At 40.4% G+C, this 26,858-nt stretch overlaps 1 protein-coding gene and 1 long non-coding RNA gene across 21 annotated transcripts; both read right to left on the reverse strand.

Annotated features, from left to right (window-relative positions):
* Positions 1–4,589: 4,589 nt before the first annotated feature.
* On the reverse strand, positions 4,590–10,847 carry LOC112264769. 5 transcript variants are annotated; one of them, XR_002955673.2, is made up of 4 exons: positions 10,700–10,847; positions 10,108–10,247; positions 9,878–10,022; positions 8,195–8,600 (listed from the first exon to the last, which is right to left on the reverse strand). It is a non-coding gene; the product is annotated as an uncharacterized LOC112264769 (long non-coding RNA). The 5 variants fall into 5 exon arrangements; XR_002955676.2 differs by lacking the exons at positions 8,195–8,600; positions 10,700–10,847 and adding an exon at positions 4,590–4,857 and having other exon boundaries at positions 9,890–10,022; positions 10,108–10,298; XR_002955675.2 differs by lacking the exons at positions 8,195–8,600; positions 10,700–10,847 and adding an exon at positions 4,590–4,857 and having other exon boundaries at positions 10,108–10,298.
* A 3,230-nt stretch (positions 10,848–14,077) lies between these two features.
* Positions 14,078–21,877, reverse strand: LOC112264770 (H-2 class I histocompatibility antigen, Q10 alpha chain). Of its 16 annotated transcripts, none has more exons than XM_042295572.1 (14): positions 21,670–21,877; positions 20,692–20,967; positions 20,270–20,563; positions 19,788–20,069; positions 19,435–19,560; positions 19,095–19,148; positions 18,716–18,751; positions 17,442–17,474; positions 17,284–17,328; positions 16,460–16,493; positions 16,303–16,352; positions 15,480–15,512; positions 15,322–15,372; positions 14,078–14,486 (listed from the first exon to the last, which is right to left on the reverse strand). In XM_042295572.1, the coding sequence occupies exons 1-14, from the start codon at positions 21,737–21,739 to the stop codon at positions 14,473–14,475; spliced, it is 1,398 nt and encodes a 465-aa protein (XP_042151506.1). In that variant the 5' UTR covers positions 21,740–21,877; the 3' UTR covers positions 14,078–14,472. The 16 variants fall into 16 exon arrangements, with proteins under 16 accessions (XP_042151506.1, XP_042151508.1, XP_042151507.1 ...); XM_042295574.1 differs by having other exon boundaries at positions 16,306–16,347; positions 16,461–16,493; positions 17,284–17,333; positions 17,441–17,474; XM_042295573.1 differs by having other exon boundaries at positions 16,303–16,347; positions 16,461–16,493; positions 17,284–17,333; positions 17,441–17,474.
* Positions 21,878–26,858: the final 4,981 nt, after the last annotated feature.

Raw genomic sequence — 26,858 nt, forward strand, 5'->3', positions numbered from 1 at the left:
TTCATTTGTTATTGTGTTGCAATTTAAAAAAAATAAAGGCTATCAAAATACTGTGATTTTTCACTGTAGGTAGGAATGGAGAACTTAAATCATGGACAACATAAAATAAACATTCACATACACTCTAATTGTATTATGTTACAATTATGATACTTTGTATTTTACATTGACAGACCTTTTCTGACCACTTGGCAAATTCTCTTTATTGGTTTGTCAGTCACTTTCTCTGATGATACATACCTCATCATAATGTAATGATTGATTGCTCTGACATAAGTGTCAATCAGTACATCTCTACTGTCAACTCATCCCTCTCTTCATCATCAATTCATCCTCCAGCCCTCTACCTTACCCTTTTCCAAGTTCCCCACACTCCAGAAGTCCAAGTGCCTCTTCTTTTTCCCGACCCCTCCCTCCTTTGTTACTTCCTTCCAAAGCGGAACCCGAAGCCTCCCTTCTCTCTATTGAAAGCCTGCAGCCCGCCGATGATCGACGTGATAGCCTCATTCCTTTTTCTTCCTCCCTCTCCTTCCTCTTCCCCCTCTTGGTAGTGCAGAGTTTCCATAGGGTAAGGGACCAAGTGGCCTCCTCTCCAGATCCCCCCTCATCATGCCCTTCTGTCCCCAGTCATTCTCTGCCACCAGCTCCCTGAGCAGGCCCAGACGTGGGTCCTCTGGTCCCAGCTGCAGCAGCGGACCCCAAGAGTGGAGGCCCGCTGCGGCTACAGCCAGCCCCTGGGACATTGAGGGAGGCCTGGAGTTGGAGTAAGTCAGCCTCCCACTCAGGGTTCTCCAACCTGGGTAAGATGGCAAGGGGGAAGTAGGGGTGCCCGTGTGCCCCCGGGATGGGAACCAGCAGAGCCAGTGAGAAAAAAGTGAGCATCAGCTGAGAGGCACAGAGAAGGAATGAAGATAATCTCATCTATAGGTTGATGGAAAGATAAAGTAGTTGTGAAATAAATCACAAAATGTGAAAAGAGTCAATGTATCATAAGTTGCAAACCTATCCAGATATTTGCAAGCCCTGATTCTTAGGGCCTTATTCAAGTTTTTTTTTAAATTAAGTGTGGTGCAACAAAGATTCACGTCATAACACAGCATTCCTCCTTCCCAAACAAAAATATTATTTTACCCTGAAATAGCACTGAGTTAGATAAGATAGGACATGTCTGTCAGCACACAACATGCACACCTAACATGCAGATTTCTACAGATATTTAGTTAGAACTGTTTACTATGTAAGCACTGAATCATATGTACCTGCTGTACATATTAGTACACAGAAATAAACTGAATATCAACGTCCACACCTAATACCAACCACATAAGCTTTGATATATCCATTGGCTTACCTTGTAGAGTTTGTTTCTGCCTTGACATCCCCCTGACCCTTTAAATACCCCATAAATTAAGAGTTTATCAGCAGACAACATCGTGTCCTCTGTCCCTGATTGGTTAATCGGGCCCTTGACGCACAAGTCTAATGCAACTCTGACATCTACATTCTTCTGGCTTGGAAACAGGTCTTACTTAACTGATGGACTGTAAGGTGTCCAATTATTGTGCTTGATTGTGAAGTGAATCATTAGGATTTGAAGAAACCTCATTAAGGTCATCTCACGGGGAGGACACAGACACACCTGAAAGAATTCTATTGTCCGGTTCCTGACATAATCCCAATCACTACAGACATAGTTCATATATACTCTGGATCAGTCACTTTTCCCAATTTAACTATTCAAGTAAAAACGTCATTCAACCAGACTTCTATAATGCTTTCTGTTTGCCATGTAAAAATCACTATGGTGCATTACGTTTTTTGGAACCTCTCCTGCACGCTGACAATAAACAATGATTCATTTAAGATTGACTTTGAGTGTCCCTACTGGTAATTTCCATGAAACTGTTTAAGGAATTTCCACGACACAATCATAAGTGGTTTATTGAGGTCACTCCCACACTATAGATTAAATGAATGACTAAACAGAGGTTATCCTCACAGAGGACAGTCCTGTGTGCTTAGTAAATCCTCCTTTTAAAGAGATTCACCTGTATGTTTGTATACTTTTTAGCCAGTTGTTCTGAAAGTAGTTCTCACGGGCCAAAAGTGAGCCCTGAAAATTGCTTGCTATGTCACATACAGTGGGGCAAAAAAGTATTTAGTGTCATGTTCTTTCCTGTACTTGAATACTTATTAAATTCTAATGTTTTCATAGTCAGTTGTGTAATTTCTTTACTAATATCTAATTTAGACTTAATCTGGTTATTTCTTCCCTACACCTTTTCAGATCTAAGACAAGATTAAAGTAAAAACACATTCTCTTTCTAAAGATTTTTTTTCCCCACGTTCATTTTGTTAGACCAGTGAAGATGGTGGTAAACTGTACTATTTGTATGGACCCTAGGTTACCTAGGTTACCCTTTCCCTTTGTTATCATACTAACTGTATGTCATATAACCTTAATTAGTGCTCCTGCTCACCTGATGTACCATGCCAGGTGTGTATAATACTGACGTTAATGGGAGAGGGAAGGGGTTAGAAGTTGTGGTCTTTACCCAAATTCCACTTAAATATAACTTCCAAATGAAGAGAGACAGAGACATAAAATAATCTGGGGAAAATGCAATTTTATGGACAACTGTGGATGGTTCTTAAAATAACCTTTGTTAAATGTTAAATGAATAAATAAACATTTTAGGGGGCGCTTAAAAGAGCTGTTTCACTCCACGATATGCTGCCATGGAACTTCACCTGCTGGCGATGAGAAGTAGGTGGTCAGCTTCTCCCTCACCTGGAGTGCCTGTCTGGGGGCATTGTTGGCACCTGCCCTGGACCATTTGGCGTGCCCATCTCCATCCGGAGTGGCTCCTGGAATGACCTCTGCAGGTAGTTGTGGAGAACACATGTGGCCTTCACCCAGGCATCGACATTTGAGGGGCTGAGACCAAGCACTCTCCGATACATTCTCCACCGGCTGCCAGAATCCCAAAGGCGCATTCAACAACTAACCTTGCACTGGACAGTCATTTGTTAAAGATCCTTACAGGCTTTGGCAATGGCAGCTGGAGTCCAGTGTAGGGCCTCATGAGGTTGGGTCTCAAAGGGAAGGCCAGTGGAGCCTGGATTACTACATGTTCTCGGCCATGTAGCCAAGACAGTTGGGGAAATTCCACCTCTCCAGGAACCTGGCAGCGATGGCCCTCCAGTCTTCCTCCTTGGGGACAGGCATGTATTCACCAACCAGACAGTCCCAAATGGCTTGTGCCACAGAGGGGACAATGCCTGCCACCATGGACCGTACAACTCGGAGGCTGAATCCGATGGTCCTGTAGGTGTCCCGTCACCAAGAATCTGAAATTCAAAATAATTATCAATATTGTGTGTAATTTGAATTCCACCCACATATCCTTTCTGCTGATACACTTTCTACTCAGCTACCTCATTAATGTTTATTATGCTCTACTAATTATATTGTAATACTCATCAACCATCATAAACAATGCCTTGAAACAGTACAATTCAGTCTATGGCTATATCAATAAACTAGCCCAGGCCAACTCTACTCTTAGAAAAAAAGGTGATATTTAGAACCTAAAAGGGTTCTCCGGCTGTCCCCATAGGAGAATCCTTTGAAGAACCCTTTTTGGTTCCAGGTAGAACCCTTTTGGTTCCAGGTAGAACCCTATTGGCTTCCATGTATAACCTTTTCCCCAAAGGGTTATACCTGCAACCAAAAGGTGTTAACCTATGGGGAAAGCAGAAAAAACCTTTTGGAACCCTTTTTTCTAAGAGTGTATGTACATTACATTACAATAAGAATGTGTATAAGTGTATAAGTGTTGTCCTTCTCTCTCTCTTCTACTCCACCCTCTTTTGATAAACAAGCATTAATGTTGTAAGTCCACTAGGGACCTGTTTTCATTATATTACATTTCTAATCAATAACCTATGCTGTGTGTGTATCCTGTGTTATCATTTAGTTAGTAAATAAATAATGAAATATATTTGTGTGGTACAGAATGATCAGTAAGGCTGGGGTTTGTGCAGATGTAAGGAGTATGTGACATTTAGAATTGTGAGACTGATATGAGGTAATGATTAATAAATGACTTATCGATATATATCTTATATATCATCTAGAATAGATGGTAACTCGTTAAACAACTTCTTCCGTGGTGCCCCAAATCCTAATGAGTTGTTACATTATTAACTTAATCGAGTAACAAAACATAGTTGATTCGATACATAACAGTCATCAGATTAATGAAAGTCACGTCACTACAATGGTCTGGGTCTGTTTTTCATGATTCGGGTTAGTTCCAGTGAAGGGAAATCTTAACGCTACAGCATACAATGACATTCTAGACGATTCTGTGCTTTCAACTTTGTGGAAACAGTTTGGGGAAGACCCTTTTCCTTTTCAGCATGACAATGCCCCAGTGCACAAAAAGATGTCCATACAAAAATGGTTAGTTGAAATCAGTGTGGAAGAACTTGACTGGCCTGCACAGAGCTCTGACCTCAAACCTATCAGAAACATTTGAGATGAATTGGAAAGTGTTAGGCGGAGCAGCACAGGGGAACCCAAGAGCAGACTCAGACAAGGAAACAGTGATGAATGAACCAAGGTATTTATTGTAACACAGGGAGAGATGGAGTGCAGATTCAGGGAAGCTTGGATGAGTTGAGTTGTAGGAAACCAGATGTGGAGGCTGAGGTTGGAGTGAGCTGGGTTGGGACAGCGTAAACAGGTCCGGAGTGGAATCAAAGGGAGTGGTGGGAAGCTGTATCCAGAGCAGGGTAGCAGGGTGGTGAGATGTGGAACAGCAGACAGGAACCAGAGTCAGAGCGCCAAAACTGCAGTGAGAGGATAAACAGCGTCAGGCAGGGTAACAGGCACAGCAGGATACAGGATCTTCGATAACAACAAATAGCTAGAAGCATGACTGACTGAACGGAGATTACGATCTGGCAGAGTGGAAGTGGCAGGACTGAGTATTTGTAAAGGTCTTGATTATGGAACGGGTAGCAGCTGGTGGGGATCTGCTCTTGACTCCAGCACACCTGCCTCCAACCACACAATCCCACACACAGGGAGAGAGAGAGTGTACTGGGGGAATGGAATGAATGGAAGCAAGTCCCCGCAGCAATGTTCCAACATCTAGTGGAAAGCCTTCCCATAAGAGTGACGGCTGTTATAGCAGCAAAGGGGGCACCAACTCCATATTATTGCCTATGATTTTGTAATGAGATGTTTGACGAGCAGGTGTCCACATACTTCTGGTCATGTAGTGTTACTACGAACCTATTCTACATCGTTTTATCTCCGGTGTGATCCATAGCAGTCTCCGTAGCCCATTATTCTCCTCTTTAGATAGGGAGATCTCCTCCTGGTACTCGTCTACCACTTTCTCAACTGCCCCAAAAATATCCATGGCCACCACCGTTAAACACTCAGAAAGAAACGCATTCAAAGACTAATTTATTAATTGTTTGTGCTTATTCACCCTCTTGAGTGTCTGGCTTCGTCCACAAGGAAAGAATGTTCAAAATAAAAACAAACTCCCTCCCTCCCAATTCTACTGCCGTGTTGTCTTCTTCTTACATTCTTATCAGTTTGGTGATCCCAGAAAAACAAGTTTGCGCCCCCCCCCAGGTGGATGAGGTTTTACTACAAGGTACAGACCACTGGTAACGGGAAAAGATGTGGACAGGGAGGAACATTTGGGGTGGGTAAATAGTGGTTATCCAAAATTATAGAGGCTGGAGGCAGGGCTTTCTCCTATAGAGCTCGATTTTTATGGAATGGTCTGCCTACCCATGTAAGAGACGCAGACTCGTTCTCAACCTTTAAGTCTTTATTGAAGACTAATCTCTTCAGTAGGTCCTATGATTGAGTGTAGTCTGGCCCAGGTGTGTGAAGGTGAACGGAAAGGCACTGGAGCAACGAACCGCCCTTGCTGTCTCTGCCTGGCCGGTTCCCCTCTCTCTACTGGGATTCTCTGCCTCTAACCCTATTACAGGGTCTGAGTCACTGGCTTACTGGTGCTCTTCCGTGCCGACCCTGGGAGGGGTGCGTCACTTGAGTGGGTTGAGTCACTGACGTGGTCTTCTTGTCTGGGTTTGGCAAAGTGGGTGGGGTTATATCCTGCCTGTTTGGCCCTGTCCGGGGGTATCGTTGGATGGGGGCACAGTGTCTCCTGACCCCTCCTGTCTCAGCCTCCAGTATCTATGCTGCAGTAGTTCATGTGTCGGGAGGGGTAGGGTCAGTCTGTTATATCTGGAGTATTTCTCCTGTCTTATCGGGTGTTCTGTGTGAATTTAAGTATGCTCTCTCTAATTCTTTCTTTTTTTCTCTCCCTCTCGGATGAGCTGAGCCATAGGACCATGCCTCAGGACTACCTGGTCTGAGGAGTCCTTGCTGTCCCCAGTCCACCTGGCTGTGCTGCTGCTCCAGTTTATTATTATTATTATTATTATTATCATCTATGAACATTTGAATATCTTGGCCATGTTCTGTTATAATCTCCACCCGGCACAGCCAGAAGAGGACTGGTCACCCCTCATAGCCTGGTTCCTCTCTAGGTTTCTTCTGAGGTTTTGACCATTCTAGGGAGTTTTTCCTAGCCACCGTGATTTTACACCTGCATTTTTTGCTGTTTGGGGTTTTAGGCGGGGTTTCCGTACAGCACGTTGAGATATCAGCTGATGTACGAAGGGATTTATAAAATAAATTTGAAATTTGATTTGATAGGGTAATGTGGGATGATCATTTTTTGCATGAACTAAAATAACACATTATAGATGGCTCTAGGCCAGAGACTGGCGTTAACAGGAGCAGCTGCAGAAGTGATGTCCTACTGAATATTGTAGGCCTGCAGTATGGGATGTGCGTTTCAAAAATGTATATTGTTATCTCATAATTAAATTATAAAAATAAAAATATAGATTTTTTTATTTGATGTATTTATTTACCATCACCAAATCATCTGATTTACTTTCACATTTAAACAGCCCAATGTTATTTAATGAAATTTGCTGAAGGACAGAAATCAGGTCAGAGGTCTGAGAATGACATATGAGGTATAAAAATAAATGATAGAAAAAACGAAGTTATTATTGCATTGTTACTTGATGTACGAGTCAAATCCTTCAAATGTAATTTATTGGGTCTCCATCTGATCGCACTCTTTGATTTCAGATTGTGGGATAGTTAATTGTTATGGTTTTCCAGAGGAAAATAATCTTGTTGAATTCATAGAGTGAAAGAATCCGTGGTAATGGAATTTTACTTACATTCTTTGTTTAATTCTATCCGGAACAAAAATATTAAAGCAACATGTAAAGTGTAGGTCCCAGGTTTCATGAGCTGAAATAAAAGATCCCAGAAATGTTCCATATGCACAAAAAGCTTATTTCTCTCAAATGTTGAGCACAAATTTGTTTACAACCCTGTTAGTGAGCATTTCTCCTTTGCCAAGATAATCCATCTACCTGACAGTTGTGACATATCAAGAAGCTGATTAAATAGCATGATCATTACACAGGTGCACCTTGGGAAAATAAAACAGGTGCTGGGGACAATAAAAGGCCACTCTAAAATGTGCAACTTTGTCACACAACACAATGCCACATATGTCTTATGTTTTGAGGGAGCATGCAATTGGTATGCTGAGTGTAATATCTACCAGAGTTGTTGCAAGATAATTTAATGTTCATTTCTCTACCATAAGCTGCCTGGAAAGTCATTTTAGAGAATTTGGCAGTTCGTCCAATCGGCCTCACAACCGCAGACCACGTGTAACCACGGCAGCCCAGGACCTACACATACGGCTTCTTCACCTGCGGGATTGTCTGAGACCAGCCACCCAGACAGCTGAGGAGTATTTCTGTCTGTAATAACACCCTTTTGTGGGGGAAAACTCATTCTGATTGGCTGGGCCTGGCTCCCAAGTGGGTGGGCCTATGCCCTCCCTGGTCTAACCATAGCTGCGCCCCTGCACAGTCTTGTGAAGTCCATAGATTAGGGCCTAATTAATATATTTAAACGGACTGAATTCCTTATATGAACTGTAACTCAGTACAATCTTTGAAATTGTTGCATGTTGCGTTTGTTTTTGTTCAGTATATATTCTTTGTCTATACTATGCTAGCTGGGTGGTCCAGTCTGTTTATGATTTAGCCAACACCTATCTGTGTTCGCTCATTGTCATGCCTTTAATATTTCATTTGGAAAACTCATGTCTACAGTATATATTGTAAACATATCCCTCTGGTGATAGAAGGTGTACCAAATAGTTACAAGACAAGGCTGTAACGCTTTTGCAAATGCAGTATAGGTACATTACTTACTTCGCAGGATGTATAATAGGATAGTTATAATAGAATGGCAAATATAATAGTATGATATAGTAGGATCATGTCAGGATCTTAAGTATACAGAATATAAATGATCCAAATAAAAAGCGTATCTAGTTTTACATTATGGATAGATGATGCAAGAATCCATTTTAAAGCAGCATAAATCACACATTAGCTCCATCCTTTCCCAGCAGAGGGTTCTGGACCTCTTTTTCTTCAATGGAGTTGCCTCACGCTCCCTTAAGACAAAAAGATGGGGATACTCATTAGGATATGTACCACACTCTCTCTACACTGTAGAGCAGAGGTGTGAAACTAACACATTCGGTCTTCAGCGAGATCCGGAGGGTCGCACTGAAAATGTGTTATATTTCCTCGCTGTAAAAATGTGCTAAATTAGTCTATCCGCTGTTTTTTTAAATTTCAATGCTCCCTGACTGTCTAGCATTCATCTCAGTGATTCTTAGTAAGCTGGACAGTCAATAAATTAATGTAGACCCATTATCATTTCTACACAGCTTCAATTTGGTTTGAGCCATTTTAAAGTATATTGAGTTTGTCCCCCCCCAGTATACATACATATACTAGCACTATTCTATTAATAGGCCGCAAAGAGGCATTGCATCTGTGCTAGAGATTAACTAGAGACTTTAATGTATACATTTATTCTAAATCTAAATAAATTTGCACGCCCAATTTTTCAGTTTTTGATTTGTTAAAAAAGTTTGAAATATCCAATAAATGTCGTTCCACTTCATGATTGTGTCCCACTTGTTGTTGATTCTTCACAAAAAAATACAGTTTTATATCTTTATGTTTGAAGCCTGAAATGTGGCAAAAGGTCGCAAAGTTCAAGGGGGCCGAATACTTTCGCAAGGCACTGTATATATATTTTTATATGTATTAAAAGATAAGTCAACTGACATTGAACTTTAAAAAAGTTTTGGCTTTTCCCAAAGTCATTGTATTCTGCCACAATAATTCTCCTCTATGAGGCTCTTGTGTGGGAACATGACAACATTTATCAGTAAGTTGTTTTGATCTTGAAGGAGGATATTAATACTTTTCAATCATCATACTAAAGCTGAAAGTATGTGAAGTACACCTAGAAAGTATGTGAAGTACACCTAGGTTCATTGTGGCAAACAGCATGCTTGTTATTCTTCAGTGTTTTACTTCCTTGACAAACCTGTTCTGGATCAGAACTACAGTAACTCCTCTGTCGGCCCTGTTTATGACTAATGTACCACGTGATTTATGATAAGGGATAAAAACAACCAATGAAAACAAAAATGTGTTCATTCTAAATGGTTCCTTGTGCATTTTTTTTGGTAAACCCCACAGTCTTTTTTCACCTAAACGTTACCTAATAGTATCACCACACATACTCAACTATAATCAACAACATTGGCCTTGTTATGTTCAAAAGTGCAATTACAAAGTTAATGTGACTTTGTAATTGTAGGTCTGCAGTAGGTGTGTAAGTCTTTGAGAATGGTTAGATTAAGCTACATACCCTGTAGTTTACCTGTTGACTATTTGATGGTCACGGCGTCACTTTCGAACTTGTCTCTGAAGGTGGAGGACACGGCAACCTTGTATTCAGTGTTGGGAGTCAGTCCAGTCAGAGGGTAGGTGTTCATGTTACCATTCACCAGCATCTTCACCATGGAGAGAGAAAGAGAGAGAGATCAATTTTAGTAGGCAACAGGAGAAAAAAGCAGATGGACAGACAGCCAGACAGACCTCTTTAGTGTCTCCTCCTCTGGTTGGGGTCCAGGTGAGTCTGTAGAGGACCACGTCTTGGGCTGAGTGTTCCCAGGTGACCCTGAAGCTCTCTGTGGATACTTCAATGGTCTTTAGGTTCAGAGGCTCTGGGACTGTCTCTGGATTACACACAAAGGATAAATGGCTCAGTGTGTTTTAGAGCATGGTGCTGGCAACACCAGGGTTGTTTGATCAATTTGCGCAATGTGCTACATATGAATAAATAAACGTGTCACAGTCAATGTTGAGAGTGACACACTCGCTTTGGGTAAAAGTGTATGTGTTACCTCACAACCCTATCGTCTGTGGAAAAGTCAATCAAAATTATATTTTTACACTAAATCCTATCATTAAATTCCTAAGATAAAGAAAAGCAGCCCAGGACAAGAGCAATAGAGAATTACACTAGAGTAGAGCAATAGAGAATTACGGTAGAGTAGATCAATATTTTGGACTAGCAACTCTCTGGCAATCAATCAATCTCCTTTAGTACCACTCTACCACAGGTACTATACAGCTCTCCAAAACTAACAGCTGGGGAGAATAGAGGAGAGGGGAGAGGCAGTCTTACTGGTGGTAAATCAGCCAGTCAGGGGCTTGGCTTGGCGACCCCCATCATACAAAGCCAAGATGGTCACAGTGTACTCTGTCAGTGGCATCAGGTTACTAAGCAACACTGGGGTTTCGTTGCATCCACATACGCCCTATGGTCAAAGAAGAGGTAAGGTTTAAGGTGAGTGCAAATTTATCTCATCTCAAAGAATATGTACTGTAGATGGCATTCTTGTCCTGATACAGTCTTTAAATCCTGGCCAATAATTGAAAGCATTCATTCATTTTAAGAATAACAATAACGGTACTGGGATGTCTGTGCCTGTTGGATTAGCCTCTTTTTTAAAAAATTGTATTTCCACTTTACATTTCAGAAGGGGGAACATGCACACGATTATGAGATTATTGTGGAGAGTCAGGTTAATATAATAGTTTGTTTAAAACGTTTACATGGTTTGCAAGAAGAACGATTTCTCTAATAATCCTGTTACATTCAACCATCTGAAATCAGGCTAACGATGGGACTTGGATAAATGCAGAAAATCGGCAATCAAAATAAACGTTCTACCACAGTGACCATGTTATTTTTGCGAAGACTATTTGATTCTGAGTTCGGACATTTAACGTTTGTATCCGAAAACTATTTATATTGCAAACTTCCAGTTTTCCGAATTGATTTAACTCGGCTTGTGCTACCCGGTTCTTGCACATGCGCAGATCAAATACACAGCTGGAACGCCGATTTAGGTGTTTACATGTCCTAATAATTTGAAAGATTGCTCAGAAAACCTGGTGTTTTAATCGGCGTATGTTTACTTCGACTATGACCTTACGCCGATTAAGATAAGCAGAGTAAGGTGTTTACATGACTGCCATACTCGGCCTTCTGCCATAATCAGTTTAATATCGAATTATTAGTGCACATGTAAACTACTCATTGTTTCATGGGTTGATGTACGAACTAAGATTCATGTTATCACGTTTACCATGTGATTTGTTCTCAGGTAAAGAAAATCTCATTGGAAAGTGCATTGATATATACCCATTGATACTTCAAGAATATAACTTAGAAATGCCTCATGAATTTAGTTGTTGTCGTACCTCATCAGAGCCCAAAATATAATCTGGAAATCTAATTTTATTTGTCACATGCACCGAATACAACAGGTGAAGACCTTACAGTGAAATGTTTACTTACAGGCCTTTAACCAGCAATGCAGTTTTAAGAAAAATACGTGTCAGCAGTCAGGAGCTGCCAGAGCCGCCCGTCAGTCAGGAGGTGCAAGAGCCGCCCGTCAGTCAGGAGCTGCCAGAGCCGCCCGTCAGTCAGGAGCTGCCAGAGCCGCCCGTCAGGCAGGAGCTGCCAGTGTCACCCTTCAGGCAGGAGCTGCCAGAGTCGCCCTTCACTCCGGCAGTGCCGGATTCACCCGCCTGTCCGGCGCTGCCGGAGTCTCCCGTCTATTCGGGGCCCGCTGAAAGGGTCCCCAGTCCGAGGTCGGCGGCGAGGGTCGCCGCTCCAAAGGCGCCACCTAAGCGGACCGAGACTAAGGTGGAGTGGAGTCAGAGCCGCCAGAGCTGCCACCGCGGGCAGATGCCCACCCAGACCCTCCCCTATGGGTTTAGGTTTTGCGCTCGGAGTCCGCACCTTTGGGAGGGGGGGGGGTACTGTCACGTCCTGACCTTAGTTCCTTTTGTATGTCTCTATATTAGGTTGGTCAGAGCGTGAGTTGGGGAGGGCATTCTGTTTTGTTCTTGTGTTTATATTTCTATATGTTTGGCCTGGTATGGTTCCCAATCAGAGGCAGCTGTCAATCGTTGTCTCTGATTGAGAACCATACTTAGGTAGCCTGTTTTCCCACTCTTGTTTGTGGGGGGTTATTTTCCGTTTCAGAGTTTTTCACCATACGGGACTGTTTCGTTTTTTCTTTATTCGCTTGTTCGTTTGTTTTCTGTGTTGAGTGTAATAAATATGACGAACACTTACCACGCTGCGTATTGGTCCGATATTTCCTACTCCTCCTCAGAAGAGGAAGACGACAACCGTTACAGGAGGTCAAATGTACTCCTTTTCTCTGAAACACCATGCAGTCAAACTTTTAATTTTGTGCCACCAGGGCCACAATAATATACCCCCTCTCTGAATGTCCGAGTGTGACCCCCTCCCCATGGGTTACTGCAGCTAGTGTTGCCAGCACTGCCACTGCCTGGGTGGGGGCACCCCACCGGAATACACACCGGCTAGGTACAAGGTCGTCAAGGTTCTCATTAGCATCTTTGAGAATTTACTTGCATATTATGCTCTCCCTTTAGGGGGCTTTGGCTTTGCAGGACCAACCCTGCCAAGCAGGATCCGAATCTTGAGGGGGCAGTGCTGCTCTAGGTCTCTGACTGCATTTTGGCTGCATACAGACCACTTACAGCAGGCCCATAAAACAGCTAGGGACTTCTCCTTAGTATCTGGGTCATTCAGGTGGGTATCTAGGGTATAGGGTTGTGGACCATTCCATCAATATAGGATCATAAGTAAATAAATTAGATGTATAATTCATTTAAAAAATGTAGTTCCCCATGATAGAACAAATAAATAAATCAAATGTATAATTTATTTTAAAACGCTGTTCCACCATGACCATGATAGGACAAAAAATAAATAAGATGTATAATTCATTATAAAAAGTATATCCATCATCTGAACCAATTGAAAGCTCTCTCACACCCCCACTCACAGCAATACATTGGTTCTGGGATATGCAACCATTTCCTTTCTCACTAAACGCCACACTTTCCCCAAAATGGAATCTGAAGCGTTGTAAGGAGGAACTCTCTAACTACAGATTCAGGAGCTTCTCCTTCTTTCTCTTGGATACCTGTAAGTACCAGGTTCTCTCTCATGGATCTAGTCTGTATGTCAAGTAAGGCTTCTCTCAGAACAGTGTTCTTCTTTTTTAGTTCATAAACTTCTGTTTCAATCTTATTGACTGTCCCTTTTAGCCTGTTTGTTTCCTTCTCCAATGTCGTAGCTTTTTCATCACTCATCTCGAGGCTTGCCTTCAACTCTTTTATATCCTTACTGACTAATTCAAGTATACCCAGTTTGTCATTTACTGATTTTAACAGATTGGTTTCGACCTTTACCATTCCCGGTGGTGAAAATATTAAATCGTCTGTGGAAGAGTCACTTTTTCGTTTTGAAATAGGTTCCCCTGTCTTACTCACCGTCATGTATTTGGTTGCATGTGTTAACTGCAGCTAGGCCTATATGCACAATCTTAACTTTATTCATTGGTATCCTTCATTATTATAATAACTCAAAAGCATAACAAGGGTCCAATCATCATTGGAACAGTCAAATGTGGCATGCAGTGTTGAACACATAAGGGATACAGAGGCGTTCACATTGGTTCATAAAGGAGTATTTTATTAAAGCAGTGATTTATACTTTCCCCGAAAAATGAAAACAAAACATATTTAAAAAGCAGTTCAGTGCATGTGTGTTTATGTGTGTGCAACGATTTAAATGATTGGTTTCTAGTTTAAAATAAACAACCTACAATAGAAATAGAATAAGGTTCCAATACCAATACATTAAAATGGCCCACATATAGGCGGTTTACAAGTCAATTTGTTGAAAAATAATTCTATTATGATATTCAAAAGTTCAAAACGTTCATTAATAATTATTCAAATCCAAGCTGATCAAAACGGTCAATTCTTGGGAATGTACACATCCAGATTGACAGTATTTGTTGACAAAACAGAATCACATGTTGTTTGCCAGATTTAGGTTGTCAGTCACTCCTCAATGGCTGAGAGAATAGAGAGAGAAAGTCATTATGGGAATGGGTGCTTGTTTTTTTATTCTCAGGGCTATAGCTGCAGTAACAGTAGGCATGCTAATGACAATAATACTATCATTTAGATAACTAAGAAGTACACCTAAATAATAAATAGTAATAGTGCAGTTAGTATTACATATCCATGTAGACTCATGATGCTGATATTTGTAAAAGGATGTTGGGATGTTTGCAGTGGTATAAAGTACTGAAGTAAAAATACTTTAAAGTACTACTTAAGTAGTTTTTTTGGTTATCTGAACATTACTTTGCTATTTATTTTTTGCCAACTTTTACTTTTACTTCACTACATTCCTAAATAACAAGAAAATTGTGCCGTCTGGTTTGCTTAATATAAGGAATTTGAAAAGGTTTACACTTTTACTTTTGATACTTAAGTACATTTGAGCAATTCCATTTACTTTTGATACTTAAGTATATTTAAACGCAAATACTTTTAGACTTTTACTCAAGTAGTATTTTACTGGGTGACTTTCACTTTTACTTGAGTCATTTTCTATTATTGTATATTTACTTTTACTCATGTATGACACTTGAGTACTTTTTTTACCACTGGATTTTTGGGGATGTTAGTTAATATATGGTTTGTACTGTTGATGGACATGTGCCAGTTGCCTAGTTGGATACATGGTGGCATGGCTGGAGGAACTACATCCTTTAAGTGCTCAGATACATAATAGTACTTTCAACAACAACTAACACCAGAAAAACATCTAACTTTCAAGAATGAGATTGGGGGGCCATGATTGTATTACATTATATATATTTTAAGGATAAATTATATTACCTCCATTAGGCAGCATTGCCTCCTTCTCTAGACGTTCGATGCTGCCTTGACCTGGAACAGCAGAACTAACATCAGCACTTCCATAGTTTCAACTGCATTCACTATGTACTTAAGAAATATACAATAAAATAACTGACAATACTTTTGAATAACATTACCAGAGTCAGTGCTGCTAGTGTCATCCTTTGTCCCTGGGAAAAGAGAATATTATCACTCTTTAGTTAGATACAGATATACAGCATTCAGTGATGATCATTGGTCCTCCATAGGCATGCATATTCCCAAATAAAATTCTATGAATTAACAGAAAAATCATCATAGCAATGTAATTCACTCTCTGATTTGACTGAATTGATAACTACCCATCTAGTACATAGAAGATGTGACTTTACATTTCACGTCAGTGTCATAATAATCCTACTCGGTACAGATAATTCATTAGTTAGAATTAATGTGTCATGTTGTCTCCCACTATGTTCAGTGTCTAATTGCTAGTTATTCTTTAGGTGTTCCCTTCCTTAAGAAACATTTTCTTGACTATGATTCACAGTCCCTTCATTTTACAAGTCTACATACCACATGATTTGTGACAAATGTGATTAAAGTGAAGTTTGCATCAAAAAGCAAACATGACAGAATTACACCTAAATAATACATAGTAATAGTGCAGTTTAGTATTACATGTCAATTTAGTCTTATGATGCTGATATTTGTGAAAGGATGTTGGGATGTTTGGGGATGTTAGTTAATATATGGTTTGTACTGTTGATGGACATGTGCCAGTTGCCTAGTTGGATACATGGTGGATACATGGTGGCATGGCTGGAGGAACCAAATCCTTTAAGTGCTCAGATACATAATAGTACTTTCAACAACAACTAACACCAGAAAAATGTGTAACATTCAAAAATGAGATTGGGAGGCCATGATTGTACTACATTATATATATTTTTATACATTTTTTCAAGGATAAATTGTTACCACCATTAGGCAGCATTGCCTCCCTCTCTAGACGTTCGATGCTGCCTTGAACCGGAACAGCAGAACTAACATCAGCACTTCCATAGTTTCAACTGCATTCACTATGTACTTAAGAAATATACAATAAAATAACTGACAATACTTTTGAATAACATTACCAGAGTCAGTGCTGCTAGTGTCATCCTTTGTCCCTGGGAAAAGAGAATATTATCACTCTTTAGTTAGATACAGATATACAGCATTCAGTGATGATCATTGGTCCTCCATAGGCATGCATATTCCCAAATAAAATTCTATGAATTAACAGAAAAATCATCATAGCAATGTAATTCACTCTCTGATTTGACTGAATTGATAACTACCCACCTAGTACATAGAAGATGTGACTTTACATTTCACGTCAGTGTCATAATAATCCTACTCGGTACAGATAATTCATTAGTTAGAATTAATGTGTCATGTTGTCTCCCACTATGTTCAGTGTCTAATTGCTAGTTATTCTTTAGGTGTTCCCTTCCTTAAGAAACATTTTCTTGACTATGATTCACAGTCCCTTCATTTTACAAGTCTACATACCACATGATTTGTGACAAAGGTGATTAAAGTGAAGTTTGCATCAAAAAGCAAACATGACAGAATTACACCTAAATAATACATAGTAATAGTGCAGTTTAGTATTACATGTCAATTTAGTCTTATGATGCTGATATTTGTGAAAGGATGTTGGGATGTTTGGGGATGTTAGTTAATATATGGTTTGTACTGTTGATGGACATGTGCCAGTTGCCTAGTTGGATACATGGTGGATACATGGTGGCATGGCTGGAGGAACCAAATCCTTTAAGTGCTCAGATACATAATAGTACTTTCAACAACAACTAACACCAGAAAAATGTGTAACATTCAAAAATGAGATTGGGAGGCCATGATTGTACTACATTATATATATTTTTATACATTTTTTCAAGGATAAATTGTTACCACCATTAGGCAGCATTGCCTCCCTCTCTAGACGTTCGATGCTGCCTTGAACCGGAACAGCAGAACTAACATCAGCACTTCCATAGTTTCAACTGCATTCACTATGTACTTAAGAAATATACAATAAAATAACTGACAATACTTTTGAATAACATTACCAGAGTCAGTGCTGCTAGTGTCATCCTTTGTCCCTGGGAAAAGAGAATATTATCACTCTTTAGTTAGATACAGATATACAGCATTCAGTGATGATCATTGGTCCTCCATAGGCATGCATATTCCCAAATAAAATTCTATGAATTAACAGAAAAATCATCATAGCAATGTAATTCACTCTCTGATTTGACTGAATTGATAACTACCCACCTAGTACATAGAAGATGTGACTTTACATTTCACGTCAGTGTCATAATAATTCTACTCGGTACAGATAATTCATTAGTTAGAATTAATGTGTCATGTTGTCTCCCACTATGTTCAGTGTCTAATTGCTAGTTATTCTTTAGGTGTTCCCTTCCTTAAGAAACATTTTCTTGACTATGATTCACAGTCCCTTCATTTTACAAGTCTACATACCACATGATTTGTGACAAAGGTGATTAAAGTGAAGTTTGCATCAAAAAGCAAACATGACAGAATTACACCTAAATAATACATAGTAATAGTGCAGTTTAGTATTACATGTCAATTTAGTCTTATGATGCTGATATTTGTGAAAGGATGTTGGGATGTTTGGGGATGTTAGTTAATATATGGTTTGTACTGTTGATGGACATGTGCCAGTTGCCTAGTTGGATACATGGTGGATACATGGTGGCATGGCTGGAGGAACCAAATCCTTTAAGTGCTCAGATACATAATAGTACTTTCAACAACAACTAACACCAGAAAAATGTGTAACATTCAAAAATGAGATTGGGAGGCCATGATTGTACTACATTATATATATTTTTATACATTTTTTCAAGGATAAATTGTTACCACCATTAGGCAGCATTGCCTCCCTCTCTAGACGTTCGATGCTGCCTTGAACCGGAACAGCAGAACTAACATCAGCACTTCCATAGTTTCAACTGCATTCACTATGTACTTAAGAAATATACAATAAAATAACTGACAATACTTTTGAATAACATTACCAGAGTCCCCTCATTGTACAAGTCTACATACCACATGACTTGTGATAAAGGTGCAACCTTTGCGGGAAAAAGTAAACATGACAGACCTTGTTGTATTGTTAAAGTCACTTTTGAAAACTTAATGAACGCGTTTTTTTACAATACCAGAAATCAATGCTATCAGTCAATTATTCTTAATTGTAATTATAATCTACCCTCCGTTGCATGAAAGAAATTGGAGCCTTCTCTGCTTTTAACAACTGTAAAACATAACATGACCTCCACTCTACAACTATGAGATTTGTAAGTCTTACCAGGCATGTTCAAAACGGCTGCTCCATTTCCATTGCCTGAAAGTAACAGAATCATGTGAACGGACTAGTTTTGCAAGTACAAGGTTGATGTTGTGCTATATACTCATCGGTATTGTCCAGAGCAACAAGTGGACAATAAGAAGTCAAACTATTCATCTGTATGTGATTAATAAAAATGATGTGTAAAAACAAGGATATGGGCGAGGCTGTCATTAATTAATTGAATCATTACAAGACATAATTAAATCACAACAATAAACACTGATAAGATGGCCCCTCATTATACATATCCCTACCAGATCTTTGGTATTGCTGTGCTACTGCTACACATGTAATTGTTCTAGGAAGGACAAAATACATGACATTGTATCAACGGTACCATTTAGAGGTGCCTGGATCCCAGTAGCTGGTAGATCTCCTTTTTTACCAGCAACTAAAACAATGGAGCAAGATGTTAACGCCAAATATGACAGGTTTTTATTAAATGAGTATCTGAAACAGTGGAAGAAACAGTGGAAACACAGTGGTAGGAAAAATAAACATCCAATACTCTCTTTTTTTGACCTCCCGACTTGAGATTTACTAAAGTCACGCCCTGATATCAAAAAAGGTTTCCACATGCTTAAATGACCATAATCGCTTTAGTTTATCTCACAAAACAATACAAATAAGAAAAATAACATACTGTATGAAATTCATTCACAATGTGAAAAACGTACATATTTTGCCTTTCTTCCAAAGAACCAACATGGAGCAACATGGAACCACGGTCAGCAGGAGGACCACCACAACAACAGCACGAATGATAACACCTGTTACTCGGGTACAATCGCAGCATTTCCCATCTGCGTGGAAGACAATATAAGAGGACATATTCAGCATTAACAATGACATATTGTACATTGAGCTTGAAAAACAGTTGTCACATTTTAATCATCTGCATTCATGACCTGTTAACAGACTCAGAAACGTCAGATTTTACCACAACTGATAACCATAACTGGTTAACTAATAACTGGTTTGTTGAAAATACATACAGTACCGGTATAATTGAATATAAGGACTACTTTACCCCATTTTACCACAACTGGCTCCTTCAAAGCTACATGGTTGACAGAGCATTCATAAGTTTCCTTATCTGCCTCTGGGATCTGCACACTCATCCTGATCTGGTAGGTGGCATCATCATTGGGTAGGACTCCTGTAGACTGCACTCCATCACGTTCGGTCAATGGAACACCATTCTTCTTCATTTGCATAATCACATCTTTGGGATAGAAACCTGTGGCCATGCAGGTCAGTCGGACATTTCCGGCAGTTTTGGCCTTTTTAGCAAACGCATAGACCTTTGGGGCTAAAGAGGGAATAAACGGAGAACATGAATATTATTTCTGATCTCACATGTACAAATGGTCGTTTTTTTGTTAACCATTTGTTAGGCTATACTATTTTAGGTCCAAAGTACTCTATCTGAGTTGTAAAAAAGATCCTTAGAGTTATCCATAGTTAGGCTACACTATGTGAAGTTTAGAACACTTTTCAAAAAATACTCACAATCAGCCCTACTGACTTCTTTGTCCTCGTATGCCATGAATTTGGAAAGCCAGTCCACACACTCCTTCTCCAGGTAGCCCTTGGTGTACTGGTTGAGGATCTGGACCCCGTCCCACTTCCTCTTAGTCGGCTGAGCTTGAACAACTGGGGCCACCCACTGCATATTGGCATCATCAAAGGCCAGGAAGTCTTCACCATCGTAGCTGTACTGGTCTGTGCCCTTTATGAATTTCAATGTGCCGTCACTCTGTTGGTCAATCTCACAGCCATGTGTCCACTGAAGAATATGGACATCTGAGAGGAAAAACAAATAGAATAGGAGAGGGAATGACTCACCTATGTTATGGTCAAGTCTGGGAGTTTTGGTAAAATATCTACAGTAGGCTGTGTAGAGTGACACAAATGCAAGTGTCGTTTCTCACCAGTGTTGTTGTGCCTCATGCGATCCATCAGGATGTTGACGTTGACTTTGAACCACTGCTCCTTGCTCTTGCGTGACTGAGTGCCTTTATCCCAGTAGTCTGCTGGCAGCTTCTCCCTCATCCAGTCCTGTTTGGGAATCTTCTTCTTTGACACACTGTCATAGTAATCAATCTGTTTGTCATTCATCAGACCCATGGCAGTGAACTCATGGATACCAGGCAATTCTACTGGCTTTGACAGAGCAGTGTAGATGTAATTCAGCGACCATTTCCCCACTGGTCACAAAAAGTGAAACATGAGTTAGTCGTGACTCCTGAGTAGAGATGCTTCTTCAAAGACCAAAATAATTGGGGATGACTTTTTAAGGAATATCAAATTGATTGGAATACTAAATAAAGGAATGATGGTGATAAAATGTACCTTAATCTGTTACATTTTTCATATTATTTGTATTTAAAAAATCATACAATTTCTGTTCACCACTTAGCCTACAATGGTTATTGAAAGAGACCAAACTAAAATAAACTGATCCTGGATCAACGAAATTGTGCACTAGACTTGTCGTCACCATAGCATTTCCAACCAATCAAACTGTCCTTTTCTGTTGCCAGGTGAGATAGTTTTCACAGGTGTACAGTCAGGGTACAGTCAACGGAATTTGGCAGCAAGAGGCAAAACATAAACATTGTAGCCTAATTATCAATACAGTTTTAATAACTAAATAAAATGTTGGGAAGTTGAAGTTATTAAGTAAGTAATTATTCTTTTTGACAGTTTGCGAACATTTTCAACAGAACAATAAATAACTTAACCTACCATTTTCACGATACAACAATTGAACATGAATCGTCAAAATGTGCCTCGATGATAATCATTTCTCCATATTATTATTTTTTCCCTAGGTCTATAGCAACTCAGCCAAAAAAAACATTTTACTTTCACCTTTAGCAACAAGACAGAGAAATAAATGTTCTTACCGCTGTCCACCGTCGAAAGTGTCGCGAAAAGGAACAAAAGTACGAAGACAGACATTTTGAACGCACACATGAATGTTAAATGCCCCGAAAATAATAATATGCCTATCCTAAATAAAAGTCTGTGGCCAATCCCAAGGTGAGCAGCATAGTGTGACAACAGAGCACTTCGGCTTTCACAACCAGGTGAGCTCTAACGAACGTGGTCAAACAGGTCAAACAAGTTTGGTTGGTTATGTAAACTGTAACTGAAGCTAGGTCTACTTCATGCAGTATATATAGGCGTACCTTTATTCATTGCTATCTTTCATTATTATAATGACTCAAACGCATAACAGGGGTTCAATAATTATTGGAAGAGTACAATGTGGCATGCGTTGTTGAACACTTACTGTAAGGGCTACTGAGACGTTCACATTGGTTGATAAAGTAGTCCTTTATTAAAGCAGTGATTTATACTTACAAAATATATTTTTAAATAAGTGCTGTCTGTGTGTGAGTGTGTATGTGTGTGTGTGTGTAGTGGTTGAAATGAATGGCCACTAGGTTAAAATAAACAACCATAACACATTACGGTTCCAATATCAATAAATCTGGCATGAAGAAAAATAAATCTATGAAAAACACAATGTTCATTTTCTATATATAAAGTGTTATTCAAGTGATACATTTATTTTGGCTCATTTTATTCTGATAAGGAATCCCACTGTGATTTTCAAAAGAACAAAATGATCCAAAACTAAGAACTTCATTTCCAAGCCTATCTGATCAGAATGGTAAATGCTTGGAAAGGAATACATCCAGATTCACAGTGTTTGTTGATTAACAAAACAGAATCACACGTTCTTTGGTTTGGATGCGCTGTCAGTTTAATGTCTGAGAGAATAGAGAGAGAAAGTCATTATGGGAATGGGTGCTTGCTTTTTATACTCAGGGCTATAGCTGCAGTAACAGTAGGAATTCTACAGATAACTCTATGAATTACAGTAGAAGTTCAATATTACCAGAGTCGTGGGTGGACAAGGACCCATTTCATGAACCTAAATAAATACAAAATCAAATCAAATTTATTTATATAGCCCTTCATACATCAGCTGATATCTCAAAGTGCTGTACAGAAACCCAGCCTAAAACCCCAAACAGCAAGCAATGCAGGTGTAGAAGCACGGTGGCTCGGAAAAACTCCCTAGAAAGGCCAAAACCTAGGAAGAAACCTAGAGAGGAACCAGGCTATGTGGGGTGGCCAGTCCTCTTCTGGCTGTGCCGGGTGGAGATTATAACAGAACATGGCCAAGATGTTCAAATGTTCATAAATGACCAGCATGGTCGTATAATAATAAGGCAGAACAGTTGAAACTGGAGCAGCAGCACGGTCAGGTGGACTAGGGACAGCAAGGAGTCGTCATGTCAGGTAGTCCTGGGGCATGGTCCTAGGGCTCAGGTCCTCCGAGAGAGAGAAAGAAAGAGAGAATTAGAGAGAGCATATGTGGGGTGGCCAGTCCTCTTCTGGCTGTGCCGGGTGGAGATTATAACAGAACATGGCCAAGATGTTCAAATGTTCATAAATGACCAGCATGGTCGAATAATAATAAGGCAGAACAGTTGAAACTGGAGCAGCAGCACGGCCAGGTGGACTGGGGACAGCAAGGAGTCGTCATGTCAGGTAGTCCTGGGGCATGGTCCTAGGGCTCAGGTCCTCCGAGAGAGAGAGAGAGAGAGAGAAAGAGAGAATTAGAGAACGCACACTTAGATTCACACAGGACACCGAATAGGACAGGAGAGGTACTCCAGATATAACAAACTGACCCCAGCCCCCCGACACATTAACTACTGCAGCATAAATACTGGAGGCTGAGACAGGAGGGGTCAGGAGACACTGTGGCCCCATCCGAGGACACCCCAGACAGGGCCAAACAGGAAGGATATAACCCCACCCACTTTGCCAAAGCACAGCCCCCACACCACTAGAGGGATATCTTCAACCACCAACTTACCATCCTGAGACAAGGCTGAGTATAGCCCACAAAGATCTCCGCCATGGCACAACCCAAGGGGGGGCGCCAACCCAGACAGGATGACCACATCAGTGAATCAACCCACTCAGGTGACGCACCCCTTCCAGGGACGGCATGTGAGAGCCCCAGTAGGCCAGTGACTCAGCCCCTGTAATAGGGTTAGAGGCAGAGAATCCCAGTGGGAAGAGGGGAACCGGCCAGGCAGAGACAGCAAGGGCGGTTCGTTGCTCCAGAGCCTTTCCGTTCACCTTCCCACTCCTTGGCCAGACTACACTCAATCATATGACCCACTGAAGAGATAAGTCTTCAGTAAGGACTTAAAGGTTGAGACCGAGTTTGCGTCTCTGACATGGGTAGGCAGACCTTTCCATAAAAATGGAGCTCTATAGGAGAAAGCCCTGCCTCCAGCTGTTTGCTTAGAAATTCTAGGGACAATTAGGAGGCCTGCGTCTTGTGACCGTAGCGTACGTGTAGGTATGTACGGCAGGACCAAATCAGAGAGATAGGTAGGAGCAAGCCCGTGTAATGCTTTGTAGGTTAGCAGTAAAACCTTGAAATCAGCCCTTGCTTTGACAGGAAGCCAGTGTAGAGAGGCTAGCACTGGAGTAATATGATCACATTTTTTGGTTCTAGTCAGGATTCTAGCAGCCGTATTTAGCACCAACTGAAGTTTATTTAGTGCTTTATCCAGGTAGCCGGAAAGTAGAGCATTGCAGTAGTCTAACCTAGAAGTGACAAAAGCATGGATTAATTTTTCTGCATCATTTTTGGACAGAAAGTTTCTGATTTTTGCAATGTTACATAGATGGAAAAAAGCTGTCCTTGAAATGGTCTTGATATGTTCTTCAAAAGAGAGATCAGGGTCCAGAGTAACGCCGAGGTCCTTCACAGTTTTATTTGAGACGACTGTACAACCATTAAGATTAATTGTCAGTTTCAACAGAAGATCTCTTTGTTTCTTGGGACCTAGAACAAGCATCTCTGTTTTGTCCGAGTTTAAAAGTAGAAAGTTTGCAGCCATCCACTTCCTTATGTCTGAAACGCATGCTTCTAGCAAGGGCAATTTTGGGGCTTCACCATGTTTCATTGAAATGTACAGCTGTGTGTCATCAGCATAGCAGTGAAAGTTAACATGTTTTCGAATAATATCCCCAAGAGGTAAAATATATAGTGAAAACAATAGTGGTCCCAAAACAGAACCTTGAGGAACACCGAAATTTACAGTTGATTTGTCAGAGGACAAACCATTCACAGAGACAAACTGATATCTTTCCGACAGATAAGATCTAAACCAGGCCAGAACTTGTCCGTGTAGACCAATTTGGGTTTCCAATCTCTCCAAAAGAATGTGGTGATCGATGGTATCAAAAGCAGCACTAAGGTCTAGGAGCACGAGGACAGATGCAGAGCCTCGGTCTGATGCCATTAAAATGTCATTTACCACCTTCACAAGTGCCGTCTCAGTGCTATGATGGGGTCTAAAACCAGACTGAAGCATTTACATAGTAGCGGTGTGTTATTGTTACATGTCCATGTAGTCTCTTGATGTTGATATTTATAGGGATGTTTGGGGATGTTGGTTAATATATGGTTTGTAGTGTCAATACCTTGTAGTTGGATGCTGGGTGGTATGGCTGCTGGCACCAAATCTGTTAAGTGCTCAGATACTGTTTATTATACAATCAATAACAATTAACACCAGAACAAAACTGCAACTTTTAAGAATGAGATGGGAGGCCATGATTGAGTTACTTTTTTTTTATGTAAAAGATCCCCGTCCCACTTCTTCTTAGTCGGCAGAGCTTGATCAACTGGGGCCACACACTGCATAGTGGCATCACAGATAGAATAATGAGACAGATATTTTAATGGATGTATAAATGTGAAGCATCCGCTTGGTGTTTCCGGGAGGAAGCCCACTGGTGGGCAGTGGGAGAAGATGGAACCAGATGGATTTTGGCCGACATTCTGCTAATTTGTCATTTCAATACAGTTTTCTGTTCCCAAAACTAGAATCTGCTATGAACAGAGTGGACTAAGTTGTAGACTTTACCCGTTGCAAAAGTAAAAAAAAAAATCTGTTTAGATTGAGTGCAAAGGCGAATTGAGTTATTGCACACGTGCACTTCAAAGTAGGAATTCCCTAACGGAAATATGCAGATGTATACTAGATCGCGCCAATAGGATATCGCTAGCGCATGCTTGGCTCTGCCCAACTCCTTGCTTGTTCTGCCAACTATGAATAACTTGTTCCCATTGGAAACGACAAGCTGTGGTCCATCTTGGTTCTGATAACCATGTAAATCTCTCTCTGACAAGGTGACTTTTATCAATATGTATTGGGCTCCATTTTACTCTCAGATTCAAAAGTGCTAATTAGCATCAAAGTAGACATCATGCAAGAACACAAATCCCTGCAAACTCTAGCACGTCATCTCTAACTGTCAGCTTTGCTAACAGGTACATTTAAAGAAATGTATTAAATACTACATCTTGCTAACATTAGATAGTGAATCCAGAGATTCTTACTTTTGCCTTGATTAGGCAGTCTTGTCCCGATCATCATGGCATTTGTAGTTCTTTATGATAGCCACATTAGCAGCTAATTAGTAATTTCATTTGTTGGGGCTAAATACAGGCAAATATATTGATAAAAATCACCTTGTCTGAGAGATTGTTATTAAGTTACGTTACGCCAGGGTAAGTCTACACAAAACAGCCCTTATGTTAAGTGTTAGGAAAATCCCCTATGGGTAAAATGAATGGTGGAAAAACGATTGGAACCATTTCCATTTGACCGATAGATTTTATGGGTATTATGACTCATACTGTGGTACTCTATAGGAGGCAATGACACACCTATGTTCTAGTCCAGTCTTCTTTGCGCATTCCAGGTTAATTATCTTGGGAGTTTTAGTAAAATAACTACAGGATATTGACGTTGACTTTGAACCACTGCTCCTTGCGTGACTGAGTGCCTTTTTCCCAGTAGTCTGCTGGCAGCTTCTCCCTCATCCAGTCCTGTTTGGGAATCTTCTTTGACACACTGTCATAGTAATTAAACTGTTTGTCATTCATCAGACCCATGGCAGTGAATTCACGGATACCAGGCAATTCTACTGGTTTGACAGGGCAGTGTAGATGTAATTCAGCGACCATGTCTCTAATGGTTACAAA

Source organism: Oncorhynchus tshawytscha, linkage group LG13 (assembly GCF_018296145.1).
Source record: "Oncorhynchus tshawytscha isolate Ot180627B linkage group LG13, Otsh_v2.0, whole genome shotgun sequence".
NCBI lineage: Eukaryota > Metazoa > Chordata > Actinopteri > Salmoniformes > Salmonidae > Oncorhynchus > Oncorhynchus tshawytscha.